This window comes from Centrocercus urophasianus, unplaced genomic scaffold, assembly GCF_019232065.1.
Source record: "Centrocercus urophasianus isolate 14NV4802_14NV808 unplaced genomic scaffold, USGS_Curo_1.0 seq_18, whole genome shotgun sequence".
Classification (NCBI taxonomy): Eukaryota; Metazoa; Chordata; class Aves; order Galliformes; family Phasianidae; genus Centrocercus; species Centrocercus urophasianus.
The window spans coordinates 9,379,189-9,403,919 of NW_024884733.1; the positions used below are offsets into that span (position 1 = coordinate 9,379,189).

Sequence of the window (24,731 nt, forward strand, 5' to 3'; positions counted from 1 at the left end):
TTCTCCTAATACTATATTTTTTTCTTCATATATTACATGCAACAGTGGTGCAGCCTTATTTTAATTCATGAGCTCCTTTCCTTTTAGTTTTAAGAACCATATTGCAAAGAATATGTATTATTTAGATATCATTTATTGTATGTCCGAGACATTGGCATTAAATACAGCCAGAAAACATATTCCAAACAATTCACAACATGAGTGTTCAATGTTCTTACAGCATAGTTTACAAAAAAGAAAATAGCTGTTCTATTTAAAATATGCACAATTCAAGAATTACTTGGTTAAGAATTGTAGCTTGAAGATGAACAAAAAAATGCCAGAACACAGCTTTATTTAAAGCTCAATTTCCATGTAAAACTTTCTCCTATTTATAAAAGTCTGTCCAGGGAAGAAAATAATGGGTTTCTAGTACACAAATAGCTTATCTAGGACAGTTAGCTATGGAATTTAACATAGAAAACAAATCTGGGCTATGGAAATTCCCTTTCACAATTACATAGGTAGCTATACAGCGTTTTTACATTTCTTCTAGCTGTGCCTAATTTTCCTAGTAAACTAGGAAATTATTAATGGTTCTACTAGATTGGTCAAAAAAGCATAGCAGTGTTTACAAGTACTGAAAGCAACATAATGCAATTTCCATGCATCTTCTGGCTTGCAGTAGGTTGTGGCTGCTTTTTTTTCTTTTTTTAGGAAAGTATCAGGCTCTGATAGTATACTTGCAATTAGGTATTGTCTGTTTATCCATTTTTCCAATGAAATTTTAGATAATATCACACTTACAGCAGCTAGAATATATTTGCATTAATTCTTTTTACCCATAGAAATGTTTAGATTATAGTTTACAGCAGGAAATATGTTGAAGTACCATAATAGAGAAATAATTAATTCATCTTATTCAGTAACACTACTCACACTTCAAACACCAAAACTTCCTTAAAACCAAGTGAGTTTGATAACCACAGTGTATTTGGAAAACAAAGTTTGATTTTCCCTCATTAAACCAATTAAATAAGGCCTACATATACTTCAGAAGGATGTCAAACTTGAGTTTGAGATGAATTGAAAGCATTCAGAGCTTTCTAAAAATGGTCATGCTATTTGTATCGCTTATTTTTTAATAATTATTGATTAATAATACAATCAGTCATAACAAAATGCAAGTCAGCAATTAAAAATACAGCAGATCCAAGCCCAAACTGTCATCAGAACTACATTTTTGGGAATATGGATTCTTTCAAAATTCTTAACAAAATTTTTCATAATTTTCTTTCTTCATTCATCTTTCTCATCTGGCAGGCAAATCACCATCTGCACAAACGTAAGTAGAGTCCATTGTCCTTAATGTTACAGTGGACAGATAGTGACGGAATAAGTGTTCAACATGAAAAGGCAAATCTGTTGCACAGAAATTCTTTTTAAGAGCGTAGCATACCTCTACAATAAAGTGCTTATCTTAATAAGTTATACTGGTAGTAGTTTTAAATCTTGAATTGCTTAGTAAATAGTTTAATATCTCTGTACCTTCCCTATCCCCTCAAGGCACCTTCTAACACTAGAAAAACACTGAGGAGGGTTAAGCTGCAATAAAAAGTTGAAAGTGGTAGTAAACTACTGATGAGGTTTGTAAATGGTCCCATCCCATTGAATCTCGAGGCTTGTGCACAGAAGTAAGTTTCTGTGTAAGGGGCTTCTGAACTCCGTCCTTAACAATCCGAAGGGAAACAACCAGCATTCTTGATAATAACTGCTGTGCACTGGTATTTTGATATATCCTACTTGCTTTGTCACTCCTATAGTGCATTTCATACATGTAAGCATCTAAATATCAATTACAATTAACACAGCCTATTACTGGCTGATGATATACATCTATGGAGTCTTTTTTTTAACGCATGTGAGTTTCACATCCACTCTTCATCCTTAAAATGAAGTTATATTCAGTACTTTTCAGAAAAGATTTTTGCCTGTTTAAAGCAGAGCTCTAGGGAAGCCATAACCTTCACATGATAGTAGCTTTGACTTGATAGAAAGAGGTAGCTTTTCCAAGGCTTTCATAAGGTAGGACCAAATTGAGTCTTAATTTGTTTCTATGGGCTCATTTATGACTTCTTGAAGTTTCTTTAGAAAAGAAGCTGCAGGGCACATATCTACATGTGACCTGCTATGTAAAACATTGAAACAGGACCCATTTAGTCATGCTTCCAACAATTTATGGAACTTAAAAGTAATTCACTTTAACATCAGGTACAGCTTATAAAAACAGTCCAAGTACTTGCACAACATGTAGACATCTAGACATTGCCTTGATATCATAGAAGATAAAGCTCTCTGAGCAAGAGACATTCCAATACTTTTTCCAAAACAGGTTCATACAAAGTTCCTCTTGGCTTTCACAACTCTTGCAGTTGAAGAAACGTGAATTAGAATGTTGCTGCTAGAGTTCTGTGTTTTCCTCTTCTGGTCAAGTCATTCTAGCTTAGCGTTTTATCACCACTTGTTCATATGCTCCAGATCCTACTCTGAAAATGTTTGGAAGAAGTTAAATCAATTTCAGTTAAAATTGAATTTACAGTATGACGGATGAATAACAATGTACTGTATGAAAACAAGCAAACAAAACCAAGCAGCTTGTACCAAAACAGCTAAATCTGAAGGGCAGAAAACATGCCCTTGTTACCATGCTACTGAGTAACTTCCCATTTAATGCATTGAAGTGTTTTATATAATACTGTAGAAAACAAAGAATGATAAATAATATTAGAGACCTGCCAAAAGTTATTGTTAGGCCTCTATATTTAACTTCCTTAAATTTTATTTTTTGGATACTGCCTCCACCCACTGCAAACATAGAAATAATTGTCTGTGTATACACAATACACACACATAAACACACAAATAGATACAGCTCTTAAAAATCAAGTGCTAGGTCTGTTAAGATACAAGAAAAAACTCTTCAGTCTTTTGTTCCTGCTGAAGCATAAATGCACATTTATGTACCTTTGTCTCCCTAGCTCATCAACATGATAGCATAGGGGGTAGTTTTACATAGCAAACTGCCCAGTAACTGAATTAGGACAGAATTCTGTATACTACAGCACTGTGCCATGTAGCCATACATGTTCTCCTGTTTAAAAATCAATGTGCCCAGTTTGTAAATAAACCAATAATTGTCTTCTAAACATTAGTATTTTTTGCTTGTGTTAAATACATTCATTTTATAACTTTCAGCACATTATCAGTGCACTCTGGAAGTACTTACTGAAATTACTGAAGAAAAATGCATGCTATGCTACTTCCATGAGATTATAGAAGAATCTTAGAGTTACATTGAGCTGCAGAATCATTACGTTAGAACACCTTGTTACCTGTTTTTAATGCGTTCTAGTCTGAGAAGACTCTAACTAATACAAAGTATATACCAGAATCTTTGAAGAGATTTTAGAGAAGAAAGTCTCTGGTTCTAAGACAACTACATGAAAAAAAATGTCAAACAGATTATCAAAGCACAGAGTTTAGAGCTACAGACAACTTAAAGAAGGAAAAACTGTTGAAACGGGGAGAGTGTAACTTGTGAAAACAAAAAGAGCTGTGAGCAAAACTGAAGGAAACAAAATTAGGCTTGCTATTAGGAAGAGAAATGTTTGATGCTGTGAAGGTGGATGTATAAAACACAAGACTCCAGTTTCAGAGAGTACTACAGTAAATCTCTAGAGCTAAGATTTCAAACTGGTGCCTGTTTCCTGTGTCTATACCTAAATATTGCTCATATCTGAAAACTTTGGAACTAAGTCTTCAGGACCTCCAGAAGTAATGCTTTTACTTGGCATATCAGTTTGAATTTAGGAGAAACCTTTGTCTTCTGGTTTAAAACATGACAAGCAAGTTCTTTTGATACCTTTGAACAATAAAGAAGATGAAAAGATCAATAATATGTGTACAGAATGACTACCGCATAAGACGCATTTCTATTTAGTGTGACCCATGGATCAATCATCGAGGCTACATACCTGTTAGGTAGATGATGACTTCCAAAAGAAGTGCTCCCACCAGGACCCACAAATAATCTTAAACCTTCTTCTAGAAAGCAACAGTATAAATGTATGTTAGCTTCCTTTCAAAAATTAAGTCATCTAAGATTTACCAGTTTTCTAACTGATACTTTCAGACGAATGCGTTTTAAGTTAAGAATCAAATTTGACAGGTTATAGGTTGGAGGAACTAACTTCCCTATGAATTTGTACCTGCTTGTATATTTTTAAGATTAAAAAGTGATTACCTGGGAAAATTACTAGAATTACGCAACTCTGGTTACACTGGGAAGAGTCTTTCCAATTACTGGGTGACAGGACAAGCTGATGATACAGTAATCTATATACATTGCAGGGACTATGAAAAGAGTTGTTTTCAGGCCTGTAATGTGCATTTACTTTCCTTAAGCTTCCTTATTTATCTCTGTACCTTCTGCACTTGAGTCTAAACTGAAGTCTTGACTCTGGAGTATTTTTTCAACTATATCGTCAGCGTCAACTCTGGTAGCATCAACCCTCTTCAACTGTGATTCCACAGAGTCTTGCTTTACAGGATGTCTGTAAAAATAATTATGTTTAGAGATCTTACATGTGATGTATAAATTATGTTTTGGTTCTGCTAGATAAGGCTTTCAAATTGAGCATACCTGCACAGTTTTTCTGATGATGTATCTTTAGTAGATGTATCAGTGTTAGTTACTTTTGGCTCAGTCTCTTTACAGGGTTCTAGAATACTTCCAATTCCTGTTGAGGTGCTACCCACTGAGGTGTTTCTCCTGTGACTGAGTTCAGACAGACTGGCTGATCTAGAGTGACATGTGCTGTATTCTGCTGGGGAAACACAGTGGAGCTAGATGAGGTATGTTGTTAGCTGCCATAATCATCAATCATCTTTTACCATCCTGAAAACAGAGCTTGTGTTTTGTCCCCCTGGAAAGAAATTTGAAGAGTCTTGCAAACACTTCCATACATCAGTTCACTTCAGTTTTTGTACTCCAGCACATGCTGTTTTCTTTTTGTTTTAACTAACTCTGATTTCCTAACAATTACCTGGTCATTACTTCCCTTAATCTTTTGGAAGTAAGCCCATCTCTGCTGATAAACTATTTGCTTTTATACATGCAAAATGCAAAAAGTCTATCAGTTGTGTTAATTGGAGTGACAAAGCTCAGGGAAGAACTTACCTCACATCTGAACAGACAAAGTATTACATGTATAAGAAAGAAAATGTTGCCTTCCTCAAACTCCTCACACCTGAAACTCCCAGGAAAACGTTTCAAGTTCATACAATTCTTTTTTAAAGCATTAAATTATACTTACTTTCTACAGTACACAATTATGGAAGTTAATAAAAAACAACAATCTGTAAACAATTCATAAAGAATTACTTAACAGTTACCTGACAGTTTTGACTGCTGACTTGCATAGCTTGATGTTCTGGAATGTCCACATGCACCAATTACATCAGGAACTGAGGCACTCTTTGATGATACATCTGCAAAACATGCTAGTCAGGTAACGCTGCCAAAGGCAGCTTCATCATTACTTCGCCTATAATCTTGAACAGAATCACATATCAAGTTTCCTAGAGAGATTAGGGATTTGATGTTTTATGAATCTCTTCAAAGGTCTAATTGCTACAAAAATACTGTGCATGTTAAAGAATATACATTCCCTTAAAAAAAACACAAAAACAAAAACATTTATACATATATATACATATATACATATATACACAAAATATAACATGGTTCTCCTCTCAAAATTTGAGAGTAGCACTGAGTAGCTTTCTAAGTATAACTGTAGCAATTAGACAAACCAGTATGATGGGTAAGGTATTACAAGAGAGATGAGATGATGGAAGGACTGGCACAATAGAAAGATGCTATAAAGGAAGGGAAAAAAAATTTTCACCCATATCAGAGAATTCCAGGTTGATAAGGGAAACCTTCACCAAAGAGAGATCTCCAGAAAGCCTTCCCCAGTGGCAGTCAGCCCTTAAATGAGGTCTAAGAGAGGTGTAGCCAAGCTTCACCCTTTCTGGTCACATTGGTAAATTGCCTTTCCTCAGGTGCTCAATCAGTGGTTTAGGATGTGACTTATCAGTTAGCATACAATAGTTTGATTTATCTACACTGTAAACACTTAAAAAAAAATTACCCAATAGAATCATGTACGAGGTGTTTTGTGGTAAAAATTACATAAAACAACTGTGGTTAAGACAAATTAAACAATTTTTAAGGTGAAAATTACTAAGAGCCTTAAGCTTGTTAAAAAAACAAAAACAAAAACAAAAAAACAACTCATAATGAAGTATTTTTTCTTATTGTTTGCATGCATAGATTGTTTCAGAATAACTACTTGAGTATTTTACAAAATACTCAGAACTTTACCAATTGAAAATTTAAGGATATGCATATCCCTAAAACCATGATTCATAAATTGAAGCCAAGGGCCAAGTTAAATATTCTGTTGAGATATAAATCCAAAGCAAATCAGGTTATGTGTGACGTAGAAAGTGCAAGATTTTAAATATTAAAAAGGCAGCCCGTCAAGCCCGTTTCCTTTCAGACTTTCCACTAAATAAACTGGTACATAAATTAAAAAAAGACATTCCACTGCTGTTATTTAGGAAAGTATGTCTCAGCAAACAAAGTCAAAAGGGACCCTTTGTGAGCCACCAGTCAACATCCCTTTAAGATTACAAGTAATTCATAGGTATGTTCTTGAAGCTCTAAAGCCAGTTATAAATTAAGAACTTAAGAACATAATTTTATACCTGCTACACCTAGATGTACTACTTTTAAGTCTTCTCTGCCTTTTCTATCTTCATGCAGAGATTCTGATTCTCCCGCAATTGCTATAGATGTTGCTGTGGAAGGAGGCCTGTAAGAAGAAAAGTGGTTAGAATTTGCTGTACTTTTGCTGTGATTCCTCTAAACTGATCAGCACAGATATATATATTTTTTCAAGTAGGCATAATTCATACTGTGCTTCATGCTAGCTGTCTTGTAACCTTTTTCTGGGAACATGCTGTCTAGCTCCTGTTCAAAACAAAAAGAAAAGGAAAAAAAAATGCTTTAGCTACTGTGCTTCAGGACATTTCTAAAGCATCCATCTGCTCAGTCCTTCAGATCTGAGGATCCTTGGAAAGGCTTTTCTTTCTTCTTGATTCATTGAGTGATGTGTTTATTTTGAAGGTTTTGTTCATTGTTATAGCATACAAATCAAAGGATTATATACATGCTAAGAATTGGATGTAACTCAGTACTTTATGAAATACATGGTAAGATAGTAAATTAAAAAGAAAAAAAAAACCTGCCACATAACTACAGTTTGCCTACTTGGCTTGTGCAGTGCAGTATATCGTTGGCTTTGTTTCATTTCTGTTGCAGTACATGAGGAGATTCCAGGGTGATTGCCCTCACCCTCCTATCAGAGGGCCTTCTGTTCCTATCCTCATGTATTTTCCTCTAACTTCTATCCCTTGCAAATTAGAAAAAAAACATTGTGCACCATATTATTTAAATTTGGTGTAGTACTAAAAAAGTTCTTCATAGAGCTGAAGTGCTTATTTCAATGTATACCAAAACCTAAAGAGATACTTATTAAGAAGAATAAACCTCGTAGTGTTAGAAAATGACAGTTAAAGTAATCTGCTCATGCAAGTGGTCAAACACAACTGAAGTACATTTCATGATATCATCTCCATGTTTTGCAATGCTTTGTTATTTTGACCGTGGGATCAGACCCTTGTTCTGCATACAAATGGAATTTGTTAACATTTTTATGTTTGATATTTAATAAATCAGCCACTGTATGTACAGTAATGTCCCCTGTCACGTTAAGTTTGAAATTAAGACAGAAAGGCAGAAAAAGCACTTCAGGACACAAAATGCCTATGTGACTTGAATGTCTAACATACAAGGGCTGATCTGAAAGTAATGCCTTCTATTCTGTTACGTTGGTGCATGATGTCAGAGGCAAATGTTGGCAGTATGGCAGCAGAGGTTGAAGCTCTTCACCAATATTCCATTACATTTTGTTGCTGTGTGACAGGTGGCAGCAGATGGGCAGTCTGACAGAACGGCACCTGACATGGAAGTGCATAAGCAGCAAAGGTGTGTCACTGAATTCTTCCATAGAGAAAAAATGACACTCACTGACACTTGCTGAACCTTTACAGAGACCAAAGTGTGGAAGTGAGAACAATAACATGGGTAGACGGTGTGCTTCTGCAGTGCCAACAGCAACCTGCAAGACAAGCCATGTTCTGAATGGCCATGCAGATTTTTATGAGTGCAACATGCAGTGTTGTGTTCACTGCTCATAGAAATGCATAGCTAATGGTGGTGTATTTGCTATAATAATGTTTGTTTTCTTAATGTTGTCGTTGTCATATAAATAAATAGGAGGCATTACTTTCTGAGCAACCTACATACCTTTCAAAGCAAGAATTGAATGCTTTCAGGGATATCACCCCAGATCAGATGTGAAGCCATCTTGACTTCTTAAAATATGTAGCTGATTTCAGATTGTGCAACTGTTTTTGGTGGTCATTTATTCCTTCTACAAAGAACATCTGGATTAGATAAATTATTTGTACTGTTTGTGTTGAAAGTTTATGTTCTGGGAAATGGTATATCATCAGTTTGGAAGAAAATGCCGAGTCTGAATAATTTCAGCCTTCAGCCACAGAGTTTTTACTAACGAAGCGGAAAACTATTTAGTTGTTAAGTTCAGCTACTTGGCTACCTGAACAGAAAGACATTATTTTATTAGTATAGACGATAAAAGTTAATTGGCTGAGAAACTGTTTGTTTATCAGTACCAGTGAGAATATTTTTAATAGGTCTGACTCAAAGAAATCAAGAAATACTCAGTAACCAGGAAAATGGAAAAGCTTTGCTTGACCGAAGAGATTTAGAAAGTACCATCTTACTGTTTGTTCTGTAAGCACAGGATGAGATTTCACACTGTTCTACTCTGCTTTTTGTAAGATTGGACAAGGAGAAGAGACAGGAGTTTTAAGTGGTGCAGCTGGACTGAAGAGTTCCTACAGTGAACAACCTGAGCTAATCTGGTACAAGCTCTATTCTCAGATGCCCTCAGAAACAATGGTAAGGATACTTCTGTGGCAGTAATGCAAAGCCTGTACTGGTTACAGAAAACAAGTCTTATCTGTCTTAAGTACACAGGGACTTACCTCAAAACAGTTAAAACCTACTAGTTACTATGCTCTCGCATATTAGACCTTAGAGTTAAGAGTGCAGTGCTGCTTTTCCTGGAGTTACAGCTTCATCTAAATTCTTTAAACAAAGATACTGTTGTGTTTTTTAAGGAACACTTCAGTATATATTTATTACTCCAACATAAACCTGTAGATATCCCATTCTTGGATTATAGACAGGAACATTGATTACCTATATTCATTTGATAAAACATGAGTCTGAATTTGGTTGATAACAGTATTTTGAGCAAGCAGTAATTCTTATTGATGTAAAACTATTTTAGTGCAGAATGTTAGTAAGCACTAGCTTGAGCTTTGGGAGATATTTTTGATCCAGGCTTTCAAAGTGTAAACAAAGTCTGAGAACCTACCAAGAAAGATGAGACTGACATAGCAAGTATGAAGCTAGCAAATGCTTCTAAATGGTTTTCCTTTTCATTAAGACATTTTTTTCTTTTCATGTTATCTAATACTAACTAGATGAGACTTTTTTTGATAGAGATCAGAAGGAGCCAAGCATGTTGTCTCAGAACATAGTGTTATGTAGCTTTGCATACTGTTTCTGTCAGCAGCAAATAGCAGATGCTGAAATAACAGGGACACACAGAATATTATTATCGCCTGAAAATTACTCCAACAGCTCAGCTCTAGCTTACAAACATTATGAGCTTCACGTATTTTATACCCAAGAGCTCACAAAATTATTTCATTCAAGATTTTTTCATAAATCTTTCAGGAGCTTAGTTTTATTATTCACAACATGTAGTAGGAGAGAGTTCCACTTGACTGCATGGTGTTGGAAGAAACATGTCCTCTTGTTTTGATTCCATGCCTGCTAGTTTCAGTATAGTAATGAAGTAATCAATGAAGTGAACAGAATTTAAAGGAATAGAGTTAGAATAGGATTTAAGGAATTTATTTGTGAACGAATGGATTTTAGTCACCCCTCCCTCAAGTAACTTGTGACAAGTCAAATACAACTTTTATAAATGATATACACAAAATTGCTATCTCCTGTCATATATAATAAGAAATATCTTTGCTAACTAAAAATCTTGATGTGCTTTGTCTTGAATTAACTCTTCACGCATTCAAGTGGTTTTATTTAAGCCTTATTCAATTAGCAATCAAAACCTGTAGCAGCACATTCTTCAAGCAAGCATCAGTCAGATCTATTTTTATATATGCCTGCTATATGAACAGCTTCCTTTATGTGCCTTTTTTTTTTTATAGTCATTGGAGGTGTGCAGGCTAGTGTCCTTGCTTGAAAATGTGCCAAGTATTTAACAGCAAGGAGAACTGTGATACTTCCACTGCTGTTTTTACTATGTTAACCATTATTCAGCCACCATCACAGTTTTGTTTTTATTTAAGTGTTGTCAACCTGAAGAAATTCATATATGCAAAGCAGAAATGTAATTTCAAATGTGAACTGAGCCACTTAAGCTTGACTAAAGCATTATCCAACACAAATTATTAAAAACTTACATTTTAAAACATGGGTCTCCAGACATTAGCTGCATGTTGATCAACACCTACACATGAAGAAGAGAAAGACTATAAGAAAAAAAAATAATCTGTAGTATATTGTCATACTAAATTGTATTTGCCACGAATACTACATTTCAGGAAAATAGCATCACATATGCAACTGAATGCTTATGCAAAAGAAAGAAAAAAGCATATTTACATATGTACTGTGAGTACACAAAACAAAGCAGCATTTGAAAAAAAAAACAGAATTACATTTTAAAAATTCTGTCAAAGGCAGGCCGATAAATAATGATCTTAAAACCATTACTAGTTAAGAGAGAATTCGTGTCTCCTTATTTTTCCCTTGAAACTAGAAGATTCATGAGCAAAAAGATTTTTGTTTAAAACAGTGGATGCTAAAGTATGTTGTTTGCTAACAGTGTTTAGCAAACTGCCAGCACACTAGAACTATCTGTGCAAACATCACAGATAAAGTAAAACCACAAAAGGTAAATAATACCATAGAACAGTAATACACTGAGAAGGCTTGTTGGCTGGGTCAAAACCATCAATTAAAATTCAGAGTATATTTAAGACACCAGAAAGTGCACACATGAATGGTATACTAATAGAAATAAATTCTAGTGTCTTGGCAGGACAAACTTTTTTTTTTTTTTAATTTACTTGCAACCTTCTGTAATGAGCTCTATGCAGCTTACTTCATTTCTCATTCTCCATAAACTAAAAAGAGAGACAAGCAGGGTGAGTTTCAGCAATTCTTGGCAATTGTTATATTTCCTACTACCCAAAATAAAAGGTTAGGTTACAGGATTCATGGAGGTGTTAAAGCTGGCTTACACATAAAACAATTAAAATTCACTTGGAGACCTGCACTGGAAGTTGTCCAGTGTTAGAGATGTAATTCCCACACTCAGATGTATTTAGTGTTTCCATTATACTTCACTATTCTATTTTTCCACTGCTATTAGAGTAGGAATACCATTTGAAAGCTTTTGTTTTACAGCTATCTAGCTCTATATCCAAGAGTAGGACCAATTCCATTGCTGACTATATGGATTTTAATGATACTGTCTAAATGAGGCTTATGTTTTCACTTCAACTAATTTTCCCTCTAGGAAGAGGTTCAGCAGGTATACTTTTTAAAACTTCATTTCATGTTTAAACATAACACATCCTTACTGCTTTATTAATTTAATTGTGGAAAAAAAAGAAACAAATTACTTTGAGAATGGAGTTATCTTGTCTTGTATTTTTGGTATCATAACCTTCTAATAAACAGCGACGAGTGGTATTTCCTGATCCAGCAAACTCTGCTAGATTTAAATCTGCAAAGCCCAGCTGTTAAAGAAAAAATGACAGTTAGTAGAATGCATATTACTAAATGAAAGCACTTTCTACATGCACAGTAGTTTCAACAATAGTTTCTTGCAGTTGAGATGATGTCTATTAAAGGGAGAGGCACAAGACAAAACATTGAAAAGCTGAGCATCGAATTCTACATAGATCTTCTTTTACCTATGACAGTGTCAAAATAAGAGAAAGGAGAATTTGACGCCTTCTTTTGAAAGATATATATGCAAAAGGGTTTACTTTCATCAACCCTTTCAAAATAATTGAAGAAAAAATTCTGATGATAAAATCACGCTCATCAAGAGTTCAGACAACTGTCACCACAGTACACTTATGGAAATCACAGGTATTACAGTACTATTCAAGAATTACTTAAAATTAGAAGAAATAAAAGACAATCCATAAGCTAAATTTAATATCTCGATTTACCTTTGCATATGCCTTTCCTCCTTTTAACTCCTAGGAACAAAAAAAAGAAACAAGAAACACTAATAATTATGCAAGCCAACCACTAAAAATACTGACTTAAGAAAAGCAAATATTAGTCTTAGTCTTAATAAGATCTTAATTAACATAGTCTTAATCTCACCACACATTTGCTAGACTATACTGTGGTCATTTATTAATAATGTCCTCAGTGCCTGCCAGCATCTTGGTGCTGTGAAGAGAGTGCCTGACAACAGACCAGCATTTGCCTTCTGTAAAGTCTAGCTCCAGGTCCAGGAAGTGCTTCATTCTAAATTCTCACATTTGACATAGTTCAAGCCTTCTAAGTTTACTGGTGCTTGCCAGAAGGATCCATCAAGAGCTACCTTTATAGAGACTGATGAGCAATTACTCTGCTGCCCTGCTGGAATGACTGACTGTTCTTTTCAATATATGTTTAATAACTAATCTCCATAACTTAGTCAAGATAAAGCAATAAATTACTATGCAAGTCGAATACCTGACATAGTTGCAGCTAAAATGAACTTCATTACATTTATCAGCTTCTTAAAATTACAATCAAAACAAGTGAAGAAAGAATGGGGGAAGAAGAAACACTACTTACCTTCCGCACAGACACTCTGCAGATACAAGTATCCAGAATCCCTGTGGTGGCACTGGCGCTGATTTTACACATAAATATGAATTTTTTCTTCCAGCGGACACAGTTTGCCTGCACCACCTCCCTGCGTATAGGAAAGATATGTTTAATAACAGTTGTGTATGCATTCAGGACCATAACACGCAACAGGACAGCTTAAGAACAAGTACTGCTTCTGCTGTTTGTGAAGTGCACACTGAAGTCTGCTCCAAAGCCTGAAGTAACCATCCTTCATGCTTCTCTGTGTAGCAAGACTGGTAGTAGTGTTTCAATATAGAGAAAAGAAGCATCATATAAGCAGAACTAGTTAAATTTAAGGCCTGGACCAGTTCAAAGGAGATAATGTAAAATAACCTTATACAAAGTCATGCACTTGGAGCATAAAGGAACTTCAGCCACGTACTGGAAATGTACCTAATCTGAATGGATTTGTTCTTTGCAGGATTACAGCTCAGCAAAATGATGTAGCTTTGCAAAAGACGAGGATGCTTTCAGCTATGTTAACTGCCAATGGAACACATTTTTCCATGAGGGAAACTGAAGTTGAAGATGAACAGATTCTAAAATTAATACTAAAGGATAGAAAACCCCTGTATTTTATAAGGAAAAATCATAATAAAAAACCTGCTAAGTTATTCAAACAGTGCAGACACTAAAGGACTTCTTAAGCCAAATAACCAAGCATAACCACACATTTAAAGCTGAAAATCACAAGGTCTGAAACTGTAACACAGTTTTGTAGAACAGCCTTCAAATAACTGACACAGGAGCAAAGGAATCTTAAGGTATTTGAAGACATAGTTGGCTGGTTTGTCAGTAGCAGGACATAAAGACTCTGTGATCTGTAAAGACTCAATGATCTCTCTTCTAGTCTCACATTTCTGAACTCAGAACTTGGAACTGCGGAGCATCTACACTACCTTCTATCACTCCAGTTACTCAAATCTTCACACATAAAAGCAGTATTTGGCCCTTTTCCTTCTCTTCCATTTTTGTAATGCAGATAATGCTATTTTGTATTAACTTCCTACAACACCTAATTATTGGAAGATCTAGCCTGACATCTTTAGTGCAGGTAGAACTCTGTGGTTCTACCTAAGTTGGAGTCAGAGTTTATCACCGATGGAGAAAGGATGAATCACAAGGCTCAAACTTGCTGTGCTGGTGAGGCTGCCAGCTACAGTGCTTATGTGCACAATGATTTACTAAGGTTGGAATAAACTAGCCTGCCTGAAATGAGTCAGTTTAATTACTGCAGCAGACTAACGGATTCTGATGATACAACACTGAGTCACATTCAAGCATGTGACCTAAGAGGAAAAGGCTCTGTACACCACAATCTACCTTTTATCCTTCGCGTTTTCTACTGCAAACCTTTCTGTGCTTTAAATTAAGAAAAAACAAACAAACAAACAAACAACCTGCCAGTCTGACAGTTAGTTAGACCCAGAACAGAATCAAAAATCAGGAAAGGTAAATTATACATATCTACGTACTGCACTGGAAACAGGCTTAAGCCAAGGAGCTAAGTACAATAAAATGGTTCAAGGGACACTGGATAACTGTTAAATTCTGTTATACAGAGAAGGCTTTAATAGTTATTGTAGCATTTAGGTGACAGTTGCTATCTCTCAGATAAAAAAATAGTCAGCTAAATGTCCACTGTAAAGCACAACACTGCAAGTGCATGGTATCTGGTGTCTGCATATTTGTATGTTGCTTATGCTGTAAGATAAACAAGTAGTAACTGCTTGATAAATCTAACAGTGTACTTAAAACCTTAGAAGGATCTTAAATTTACTTCAGCATACTACCAATACTTACATATACAAATCTCATTGGCCAAGTAAGAGAAAGAGCACAGAAGCACTATACTTCAGGATACAGGCAACATCTGAAGTGTTTCTCCATCTAGTCATGTCACAGGTCAGGGTTTCTTCAGGCAAATAATGTTACAAATACTAAATAGGATAATTCTATTTTAAAGTTCTCTTACAAACAAGTAAAAGTTACTATGAAAATGCCTCAATATCAAGATATTATGTTAAAACTCTTGTGAAAATTAAATCAAAATCAAGAACAGCCCCCCAAAAATGCAATAGTTAATTTCACAGGCTCATGGTTTTAAAGAGCAAGATAATTGAAAGATTTATATACAATCTGCAGAAAGAAGGGGAAAAAAAACAAAAACAAAATCACGGAGCTGTCCCTTCAATTTCATGATAGAAAAAAAAAAAAAGTAACGTTTTATGGAAGGTAATTTTGGCATAAGAAAAAACAACAGCAGTTAATTCCCCTTAGACTGAAACAAGCTAAATATTGACAATTTTACTACTTAAGCTTCTGAGATTCTTAGTTCACATGCAGGGACCTCCAGAAAATCAAGTTACATTGATTGGTTACTATGGAAGTGAACTCAGATAACTTCTTGGTGACTGTGCCTATGTTATGGGGCACGCTGGAGAAAGCTTTCCGTTATGAGTCAGTTTCCTATGAGCCTCATAGTCACTTTACCACGTGCAAAGCAGAAACAGTTGTTTTATGAATCGAAATGCATCTTGGTTACTAAGATACAGTCAAATATGTACTAGCTGTAGCACTTCCATGCAATACAGGAGCAAACACTATTAGTAAGCTCTAGCCAAGGATAATGCAATATAGGCAGATATTTAAGATAGACCATACTTTGGAATCAATGCAAGTTAACCGTCAGCTGAACAAATTGTGGGTTTTCTTTCAAGGTACAATTCCACACTGACTAAATTCCTATTAGACTTGCTGTCGACAAGTCCCTTCCTGTACGTACTTTTATGTGCTGTACAACTGCATTTTAAAACAACAGAATAAAAGTCTTGCTTTTCTCTTCAGATCCACAGATGAGAAAAAAATCAACATGAAAAACATACAAGAAGCAACAAACCCTAGCCCAATTGGCTTATTGTCCCAATTTATTCCCTTATGGATATGACATGTTAATAATGGCTTATTTCATCTAATGGCTGCTAACGCAAACATAAATTACTTGTAAAGACCTTAAGCATCCTGTGAAAAATTACTTCTTCCTAAATGGAGAAATTGAATCAGGAGAAACTTAGAGATTAAGTCAGAACTCCTTAAAGGCAAAAATACTGTGCTTAGTTAATTAGAAACTTGTTTATTCAGGTTTTTGTTTTAGTTATTCTAGACAGCTGATTAGAAAATTTAGCCATGTGCAGACCATCATGTTAAAAAGACAGTTTGTCTAGCACAGTTGCTTTGCAGTTAGGAAAAAGGAAACAAAAAATTGGAAGCATTTGTTTACAACTTCAAGATGCCATTTAAGCTTTATATTAGACAAAATTTATATCAATATTTTAAAAAATACTCCTGGAATCAATCAGGTAGGTAGTTTTCTTTATATCAAGGAAAACAGTGCTTGTTTAGATGTTCTACAGCTTCAGTAAAAAAAACATGAGTAACCTAAAGCCTCCTATAAGTACTAAAAAAAAAAAAATGTAAAAAAAAAAAGCTTTTTTCACTCCACAAGGAAAACAGGATTATTATTGCTGTTTCTAAAGCTGGTAATTTTTTTTACAAGAGTTTTCTGAGGATTTTCAAGAACTTTAGAGACTGGGCATTGGCAGTCTGAAACAGAATAAATAAAATGCCTCTAGATGAGTTAACTTGGAGTGGGAGCAGCTTTTCCAGAATTATCTAAGTTTTGTTTGCCTCTTTCAGGGGAAAATCCATAATGCTGGATCAGGGCTGCTGCAGCTCTCCATGGGTCCTCAGGTCCAACCAGTAGTGATGCTGAAGATACGTTCCAGGTAATCACACCACATCTATACACAGACAGTCTCACAGGTCAGACAGAGATACAGATGGCACCATTGGCCTCATTTATAGGCTGTTCTGACAAACTGGATGCCCCATCCTTGGAGGTGTTCAAGGCCAGATTAGATGAGGCTCTGGGCAGCCTGATCTGGTAGCTGGTAACCCTGCTCATGGCAGGGGGTTGAACTAGATGATCTTTGAGGTCCCTTCCAACTTAAACCAGTCAATGATTTCACTCCCTTCTGTTTGAACAGTCTGACTTCAGTTGCTGTTGCTGAGATTCCCGGCCTCTCCCTATACACACACACACGCACCAACAGAGCCTATCACCCAAGAAAATGAATTAGAAAAAAGTTTAATGTGAAGGTAGTATAGATTGCACTGATAAGAACATGGCACAACCAGATAAGCACTGAAGAGCACTAGTGAGTAGCCCTTTCTGTCCCATTACCTATTTTACTTTTTTCCTCACTCTGGTTCCTCCTCAAATAATCTAAATTCACCCCTTCTCCCACATTGATTGTTCCCTCAAACATAACCTAATAACTTATACCCAATTGTATATGCACCAGTTCTAACCTCATTATCTTTGAGTAACAGAACTTTTTTGCTCATTTGTAGCTGGATATAATGTCTCAAAAATCTATACTTATTTGTAAGTTACTAAATAAACAGAATGCTAAATGAAGTCTTCTCTTTAAGTTAGAGCTGAGAGCAGCATGTCTGAAGAATACACTGTAGTAATCAGCTTATACAGAACTTCATCTATTTCTTGTTTTTAAAGACAGTTGACTTCAGCATGGTTTCATCCATGCCTGAGTCATGCAAGATGCATTCCCTCCAACAAAAACATTTTTCCTAAGCATAGCAAAAACACAAACAAAACCAGTCATTTACAAGCAGAGCTTCAATGTTTCCTTCAGTTTTTCACAAATTTCAGCACTACGCAAACCCGCGAAGCTCTGCTGTCTACAGGACAGCATGCAGCAGTTAGTATATGCAACATTAAGACAGGAATCATCTTCCATTTCACATTTTTACACATAATAATTAGGTTAAATCTAAGTAATAGTACTCATGACAGGTATTCCTGATAAAATATGTACAAACTGTAATATGAACATAGAGCTGCTTTAGGCTATTTTTTACTTACAAGAAATTGCTGGTTAAAAGCAAATGTAGAGACCTAAACAGGAATTAGTACAGTGGAGGGCAAACTGTATTAATAAGACTGTAGCCAGCAGTTTAAAAGAAGTTACCGTTCCCTCCATTGAACATTTGTGAGGCTGTCTCTATAGCACTGACTCCTGTTTTGGGTCTCTCCAGTAAAAGACATGTAGCAAGACCAGAGAGTGGAAGATGAGGAACAATAGGGATGAACCAGGAGGAGAAGTTGGAAGAGCTTCCTTTTTACAACCTAAAGAAAAGATGGAAAATGATTTCATTCTCATCTTCAGCTATTTCTATTAAATTAGAAAGAAGGCAGAGACAGACCTTCGTCAACAGAGAGCAGAAAAAGTACAAGAGACAGTAACATTGGTGAAGCACATGGGCACGTTGCTTACAAAAACCTGTAACTCCATTGTTTAACAGATACTTGTCACATGTATTTTTCCAGAAACTTTTTCCTGACAAATTAGCTGTTGCTGCATCTCTTACCAGTACTTACAGTAAGAAGTCTCACAGCAATGAGCCATTTTCACCTGTATTTTAACCCATTATTTGTCATACAAAATACCATCCAGACAAACATTTTCTTGGTTGCTACTGAGGCCTTAGGATTATTTTTTCCTACCACTAACTTGCCTCACAGCTTTTGAAAATTTATTTCATTCCATTTTCTCCATCAGGTTGCAGTTGAAAAACTGTTAAAAATAGCACAACTCATTACTAAGTCTGAAGACTGCGCACAGAATTCATATGTTGTGCAGGAAGATGAGAGAGAGGGACAGCAGCCCATGTGACAGGTATGTCATTTTAACAAGTATGTTTGTTTAGGAAGCTGTTTAAGCTGTGTGACTATCAGGAGAAATTCTCCCTTTCAAAAGCAATAGCAGCAGGAAGAGAAACAATGATTAGAAAGCAATTTAAAGAGCCTACTGGGGCAGAAAATGTGCTTGCCACAGCCACACAAAGCAAATGTAGTTACAGTTGGCTGGCAAAGAGGCAGCCAAGCATCAGTAGAAACAAGAAATACCTATTGTCCAGAAGATATTGAATTCTACAGCAGAAAATTACTTTTCCACCTAGTATCTCAGAAATAAGAATATAATTACATGTAACCCAGGAGCTCTGCAACTACCTCTTAGAACTCAAAAGCTTATCATATACTAACTTCTCTGGAATCTTCAGGAGAAAACATCTGGATTAAAAAAGTTCATTTTCAGCACCCCCCCCATCTCTATCAATATTCTTGTCACACACATACAATAATCAACTTAGTTCTGACCGTTTTGAACAGATCATAAAAGAACAAGTGAACCATAAGCAGCTTAAAATAACAGAAATCAAAATTCTGACGTAGGAGAATTTGACCAAACTGAAGACTACAAGCCTAACAACACACAAATCCTTCACTCCTTTTGTACAGCGGGGTTGAATTCCAACTGAAAATTTAACTACCAGGTTTACAACTACTGTAGCCTCAGCCTAAACGGTAGAATGTTGAAAGCACCCTCTTAAGAAATAAGATCCTTTGGTTTAGAAAACTCAACTGTTTCCTTCATATGCAGCCTTCTCTTTTGCTGTTGGTTGAACAACTCAGCCTATAAGCAGTGATCTACCCTTGGGGCTTATCAGCTGTTTCTTGTGTATTTACAGTGAGGCCAGTTGCAGACAGTCTGTGCTTCCAATGTATTTGTCTGCATTGTATTAGCTGTAAAAAAACACACATAATACTCATTGAAAGTGTACCCTAGAATACTAGCATTTCCTGTTTAAAATATTCACAGGTGTAATTTCTGCCCTGGGATGATCTATTGTTCTTCCATGGTACACACTATATACACAGGATTTTGTGAACAGTGTACAAATAGGTGGCATTTGGGAATCTGCAGAATTATCCAGTTTCAGAGATAGATAATCTATAGCCACTGGCCAAGAGAAAAATAAAAATGCATACAGATACCTTTCTGCATATGAAGCCAGGTCTAAGTAAGTTTTCTTAGTAAAACTGGGGGCTGTTAGCATAACTAGGCATATACCCTGTATATTTGCTTTGTTGTAAAATCTCAAAAACTACTGTAAAGATCCTGAAGTCATACTAAAAAGCTCAGTAGAAAAATTGGATGGCTGACTGGCAGCTTAAAACAAATAAAACCTAATTCCACTTCACAACTTACTTTAAGGTTTTCCATATTGTAGAGTGAAAGCATGTGATGCATTCATCTGCCTTAGATTTGTAGGGTCCTAGTTTTCCTACATCATTTCCCTCAATTTTAAACACTGCTACTACTTGCCTATTCAATGTTTTTTTTTCCCCCCTCTCATCAAAATACTTTAAATTACTGAATTATTTGAAAACATTTGGTACTGTAATACAGTTTTTCTTCACCTACAGGAAATATTCACAGACAATAGACATAGGCTGCTTTCAAATAAATGTTTTCAAACTAGTTTTAAAAATTTATGTACAAAATCACATCTGTAAACAACTCAGATGTTTTTATTTTGGAAATCAGTTTGTGTCCTGGGCTGTATGTGCCATTTTTATCTGGTCATAGATTTTTAACGCGCTTCAAGCACACATCTGTACCAACCAGAAGAGCTTTTGTACTGAGAAAAGAATCTCATTAATACGAACTAGGGCTTTGTAACTTGATGGTAGAGATTTAAGGCGTGCAAAATATTTTCCAGTAGCTCAAACTTGTTTGTCTTATTTGTGTCCCACTTCAGCATCCAGGAAGTTGCCACTGCCTGCAGGATCAGGGTTTTAATCATTCATAAGCAACATCCAGAGCTCAGTCAGACTGCCCGAATCTGCTTGCATGACAACTCACTACACACAGGCCTTGACTGCACTGCTGCTAGCCTTCTTAGGGCATTTCTTCCTACTAATGTTACCCTAGTTTATAGCCTGTTGATATTGCTGCTCTTCAAGTTTGATTCTGTAGTGGTTTTTTGTTTGCTTTTAAGTCAAGGGCAGTGGGTCATTGGTTTGTATCAGTATGAACTTCATTCTCAGCATCTCCCTGAAAAATACTAGTCCTCAATAACAAAAATTGCTGGAAGCTATTAAGGAGACATTGTCAGTTTTTCCACGTATAACACAGCATTTCAGATAAGTCTGTATGCTGTGTTCACAGTAAAACACAATCAAGTCCTTCAAGCTTTTCCTAACACTTCAAAGATGACTACTTCCAGAAAATGATCACCACCTTACACTGAAACACATGCAAATAGAAGATGACCGCTATTTTAAGAAGAAACATCTACCTGACAAGTCTTGAAATGCTGCCACTCTTGTTAATTTAATTTCTTCCTTATTTATTCGGACCTTTGCTGAATCACCACCATGAAAATCCATTAGTTTATTCTTAAGCCGAGAGCAAAAGCACTCCCTTAATTGGCATTGAGGGATCACTGCAGAGGAATTCTATACCTTCCTTTGAGCGTGTGTTGAGCTTTTTCAGGCCAGCACAAACACACTCACCGGGATTTTGATGCACTGATATGTTTCACTGCTGTTGTTATTTTTAACCTGTACCCCAGAATAGAAGAAGGTAGAAGAACTGCAAAGCTTGAATCCAGTGCACTATTTCAGCATAGCTCCCAGCTTCATCATGTTTCCACTGACACTTTCTGGAGGCACATTCTGCCTCACCTCCTTGACATCACTCATACTGGCCCACCTGGAATCAGCTGCACTCAAACTATCCAAGAAATACATCAGCCCGTGAACGTGACTTCAAGGCCACAAAGACTGCATTAGAACAGTAAAAGTACATCAGGGCCTAACCTTACAATGGTTATCCATCTATTACTTATGATGAAGTTGCTTGCAAGAAGAATACTGAGGAGAAAAAAAGACACAAAACAAGAACAGAACAGTAATGAACTGATTACCTGTCAACCATACAGAAGAAAACAATGTCTGACTGCACATGCTAGTGTATTAGAATGGTTAAATAACAAGTTATTCAGCCAAAGTTCTATCCTGGTGCTCTTTATTTTCTGTTATTATTTTCACTTACAGAATTAAAAGCCGATACTTCAGGAAGCTCTACAACAGCAGAATACATTTTAATAAGAGAATAACTGAGTAGTTACATATTTGTTAATAATTTTTGTCTCCTCACAGAAGTCCAGGAGACATTTCCAGTTAATTATCTTTGTAATAACATTAGAGTAATATAATTAGCCACACAACAGGAATAACTGTAACGGGAGGGCCATCCCATGTCCCCATGGGAAACGTGGGGTGAACCTGCAGCTCACAGCACACCTTGCTTTGCCCGCAGTCCACCCCTACCCGGCACTGCCGGAGCGGGGCTGTTTCACCGGGGCAGCACCCGGGCAGGCGACAGCTGTACCGCTGGGGCACAACGCAGAAGGAAAAAGGACAACCGTCTATTGCCTCAGTTTCACTGGAGCATCAAGCAGGAGCAGCCGGTAAAGCATGTGACTCGAACACATGCAAGAAAGAAGACAGCACTTCTCTACGAACCCGTTAACATTAATTCTCCTTTCAAGTATCTATATATCGATACGACGGCAGGCAGAGAGCCTGCACCCAAACTGCTCCGACTTGAGAACCGGCGGCAGGAATTCCTTCTCCTTTTACTCACCCCGTCAGCTCAAGACATCACGGCTCAAGCACAAGCGGCCTCAGCCGCTCGAGGACTCATTCCACCTTTTCACCGGCGTTTAAGAGCCTTAGCATTTGTTTGGAAGCATTACGACTTCAAGCAGCGAGTCGACGACGAGTCTACGGGTGCCGTACCTTATCCACCACCGCTAGCAGCGCACCCCCGGAACCCGCCGCCCGCGCCCCTTGCGGGGCTCCGAGAGCCAAAGAAAGGGCTGCGGGGCCGCCCCGGGACGGCACCTACCGGGAGGACTCCCCGCTGAAGCTGCCGCCGTCCAGCAGCCGCACCTTGCAGAAGAGGATGCCGTTAACGAACGGCACGGAGGAGAGCTCGTCCAGCTCCAGCTCCACGCGGAACTTGAACTTCTTCTTCTTTATCATCATGAAGGCCATGGGCCGGGAGCCCCCCGGGGGCCGCCCCCACGCGCGCTCAGAGCCGCGGGGCAGCGCCGCTCCGCCGCCCCGCTCCGCACCCATACCCGGAGCGACGGCGGCACCGAGAGGACGGAGCTCAGCTCCTCTCCGCTCCGGTCCCGGCTCGGGGTGCTGTTCAGCCCCCGGCCCCGCCCCGCAGCGCTTACATGGCAGCCGGCCCCGCCCGCCAGGAGCCGCTCCCCGCTCCGCGGACGCCGCGCTGGCAACGGCCGGGGCGCGGCTCTCTCCACGTCCTCTCCTCGGGCCCGACGGTTGCGGCTCGAGCGCCGCTTTACGGAAAGCTGTCGGAGCGCTGCCCGGCACGGAGCGGGGTGACCGGGCAGGGGTCGCGGGCGCCACCCGGCGGAGACGAGCTGGCGCAATCCTAGCCGGGGCAGCTCCTCCACGCACCAGGGCCCCTGCGGGGTGCCGCCCCGCTAGGGCACGGCTTTCTGCTGACGTTCAACGTGCTGAATGCGGGGTTTTCAATAACGGCCTGTAGATGTTGACGTTTAAACTCTGAATTCTGTTTCTTCCTGTTGGAATTCAAACAGTGGCAGGGTCTTCTCAGCAGCTCAGATCTAAGTTCTTAACTCCTTACACATTGGCTCCAGTTCTGATAACGAGGAACAAATACCCGTAAGCTTGCAGTGAAGCAGAAATCATACATCTGTGCATACACGCAGTAACAGTGCTGCAATATGATCCCAACGGCACTCATACAGCAAATCCTGCATAAGAAATAGTTCAGTGCCAGCACCTGGACTCCAGGGAGCAGCCACATACCCATCCCTGGAGTTATCCAGAGCAAGCCATAAGCAGTACCTACTGGCACCTCCACTTCCTCTTCACAAAACATTGCTCAACAACACCCCAAAACGTGTATCTTCCTACAGCCATACAGTTGTTCTTGCAAAGAAGGAACATGCAAGACTGTGCTGTATGGTACTGAGCACATGAAACCTACAGAACGTTCTTTAATGTATCTGCTACTCATTCAGAAAAATTGTTGTGAAAACATTTCTAAAGGAATACACCCCAAACGCCTACAAACATCACAAGTGATGTGCACAGCTAAGCAACCCAAAGCGTAGCACAATCCCACAAGGAAATAAGCAAGGACTAAAAAAAGGAAGTGAAAAAAATACTCCTGCTTCTACTGTTTTACAGTACCTAGGACATAATTAGTAAACACACTCTTCCAGTTCAAAATTAAGAGTAGTTTTATCTGACTCTATCCGTTTCTATTCTTAACAAAAACTCCTCAAAACACTCATATGTCCTGTAATTGCTATTACACATTTTATAAGATCCCGACTTGTATAGCTGTGCTGTGGGAACTCTTTCTGAACAACACTTACACCTCACTCTATGATTCAACATTGTTTCATTAACAGATATACAACCTGAAAAACACTAAGGCAGTTCTCTGTATCCTACATGCCTCACTGCTCTTAGATGAATTTGATACTTCCAGCACCTAAAAAGAGCAGATAATACGCT

General features: G+C 37.6%; 1 protein-coding gene and 1 long non-coding RNA gene across 6 annotated transcripts; one reads left to right on the top strand and one right to left on the bottom strand.

Annotated features, from left to right (window-relative positions):
* Positions 1-113: 113 nt before the first annotated feature.
* On the bottom strand, positions 114-23,239 carry FAM102B (family with sequence similarity 102 member B). 5 transcript variants are annotated; one of them, XM_042820003.1, is made up of 11 exons: positions 23,059-23,239; positions 13,160-13,280; positions 12,538-12,567; positions 11,980-12,096; positions 10,753-10,799; positions 6,814-6,920; positions 5,434-5,529; positions 4,682-4,862; positions 4,465-4,592; positions 4,014-4,083; positions 114-2,525 (listed from the first exon to the last, which is right to left on the bottom strand). In XM_042820003.1, exons 1-11 carry the CDS (start codon positions 23,205-23,207, stop codon positions 2,483-2,485), a joined length of 1,089 nt encoding a protein of 362 aa, XP_042675937.1. In that variant the 5' UTR covers positions 23,208-23,239; the 3' UTR covers positions 114-2,482. The 5 variants fall into 5 exon arrangements, with proteins under 5 accessions (XP_042675937.1, XP_042675939.1, XP_042675938.1 ...); XM_042820005.1 differs by having other exon boundaries at positions 114-2,520; positions 4,682-4,865; positions 23,059-23,227; XM_042820004.1 differs by having other exon boundaries at positions 4,682-4,865; positions 23,059-23,227.
* LOC122160964 lies at positions 4,688-18,975 on the top strand. The gene is made up of 4 exons (XR_006169006.1): positions 4,688-4,893; positions 9,035-9,154; positions 16,913-17,001; positions 18,859-18,975. It is a non-coding gene; the product is annotated as an uncharacterized LOC122160964 (long non-coding RNA).
* Positions 23,240-24,731: the final 1,492 nt, after the last annotated feature.

Bases quoted from the DNA above. Each gene is read 5' to 3' on its own strand.
- FAM102B (XM_042820004.1), bottom strand. From the start codon at position 23,207: ATGGCCTTCATGATGATAAAGAAGAAGAAGTTCAAGTTCCGCGTGGAG. The intron at 12,097-12,537 runs GTAAATCGAGAT...TTTCTTTAACAG, and splicing joins GAGGAAAGGCATATGCAAAG to CTGGGCTTTGCAGATTTAAA. The intron at 10,800-11,979 runs GTAATTTGTTTC...CTTCATGTGTAG, and splicing joins AAGATAACTCCATTCTCAAA to GTGTTGATCAACATGCAGCT.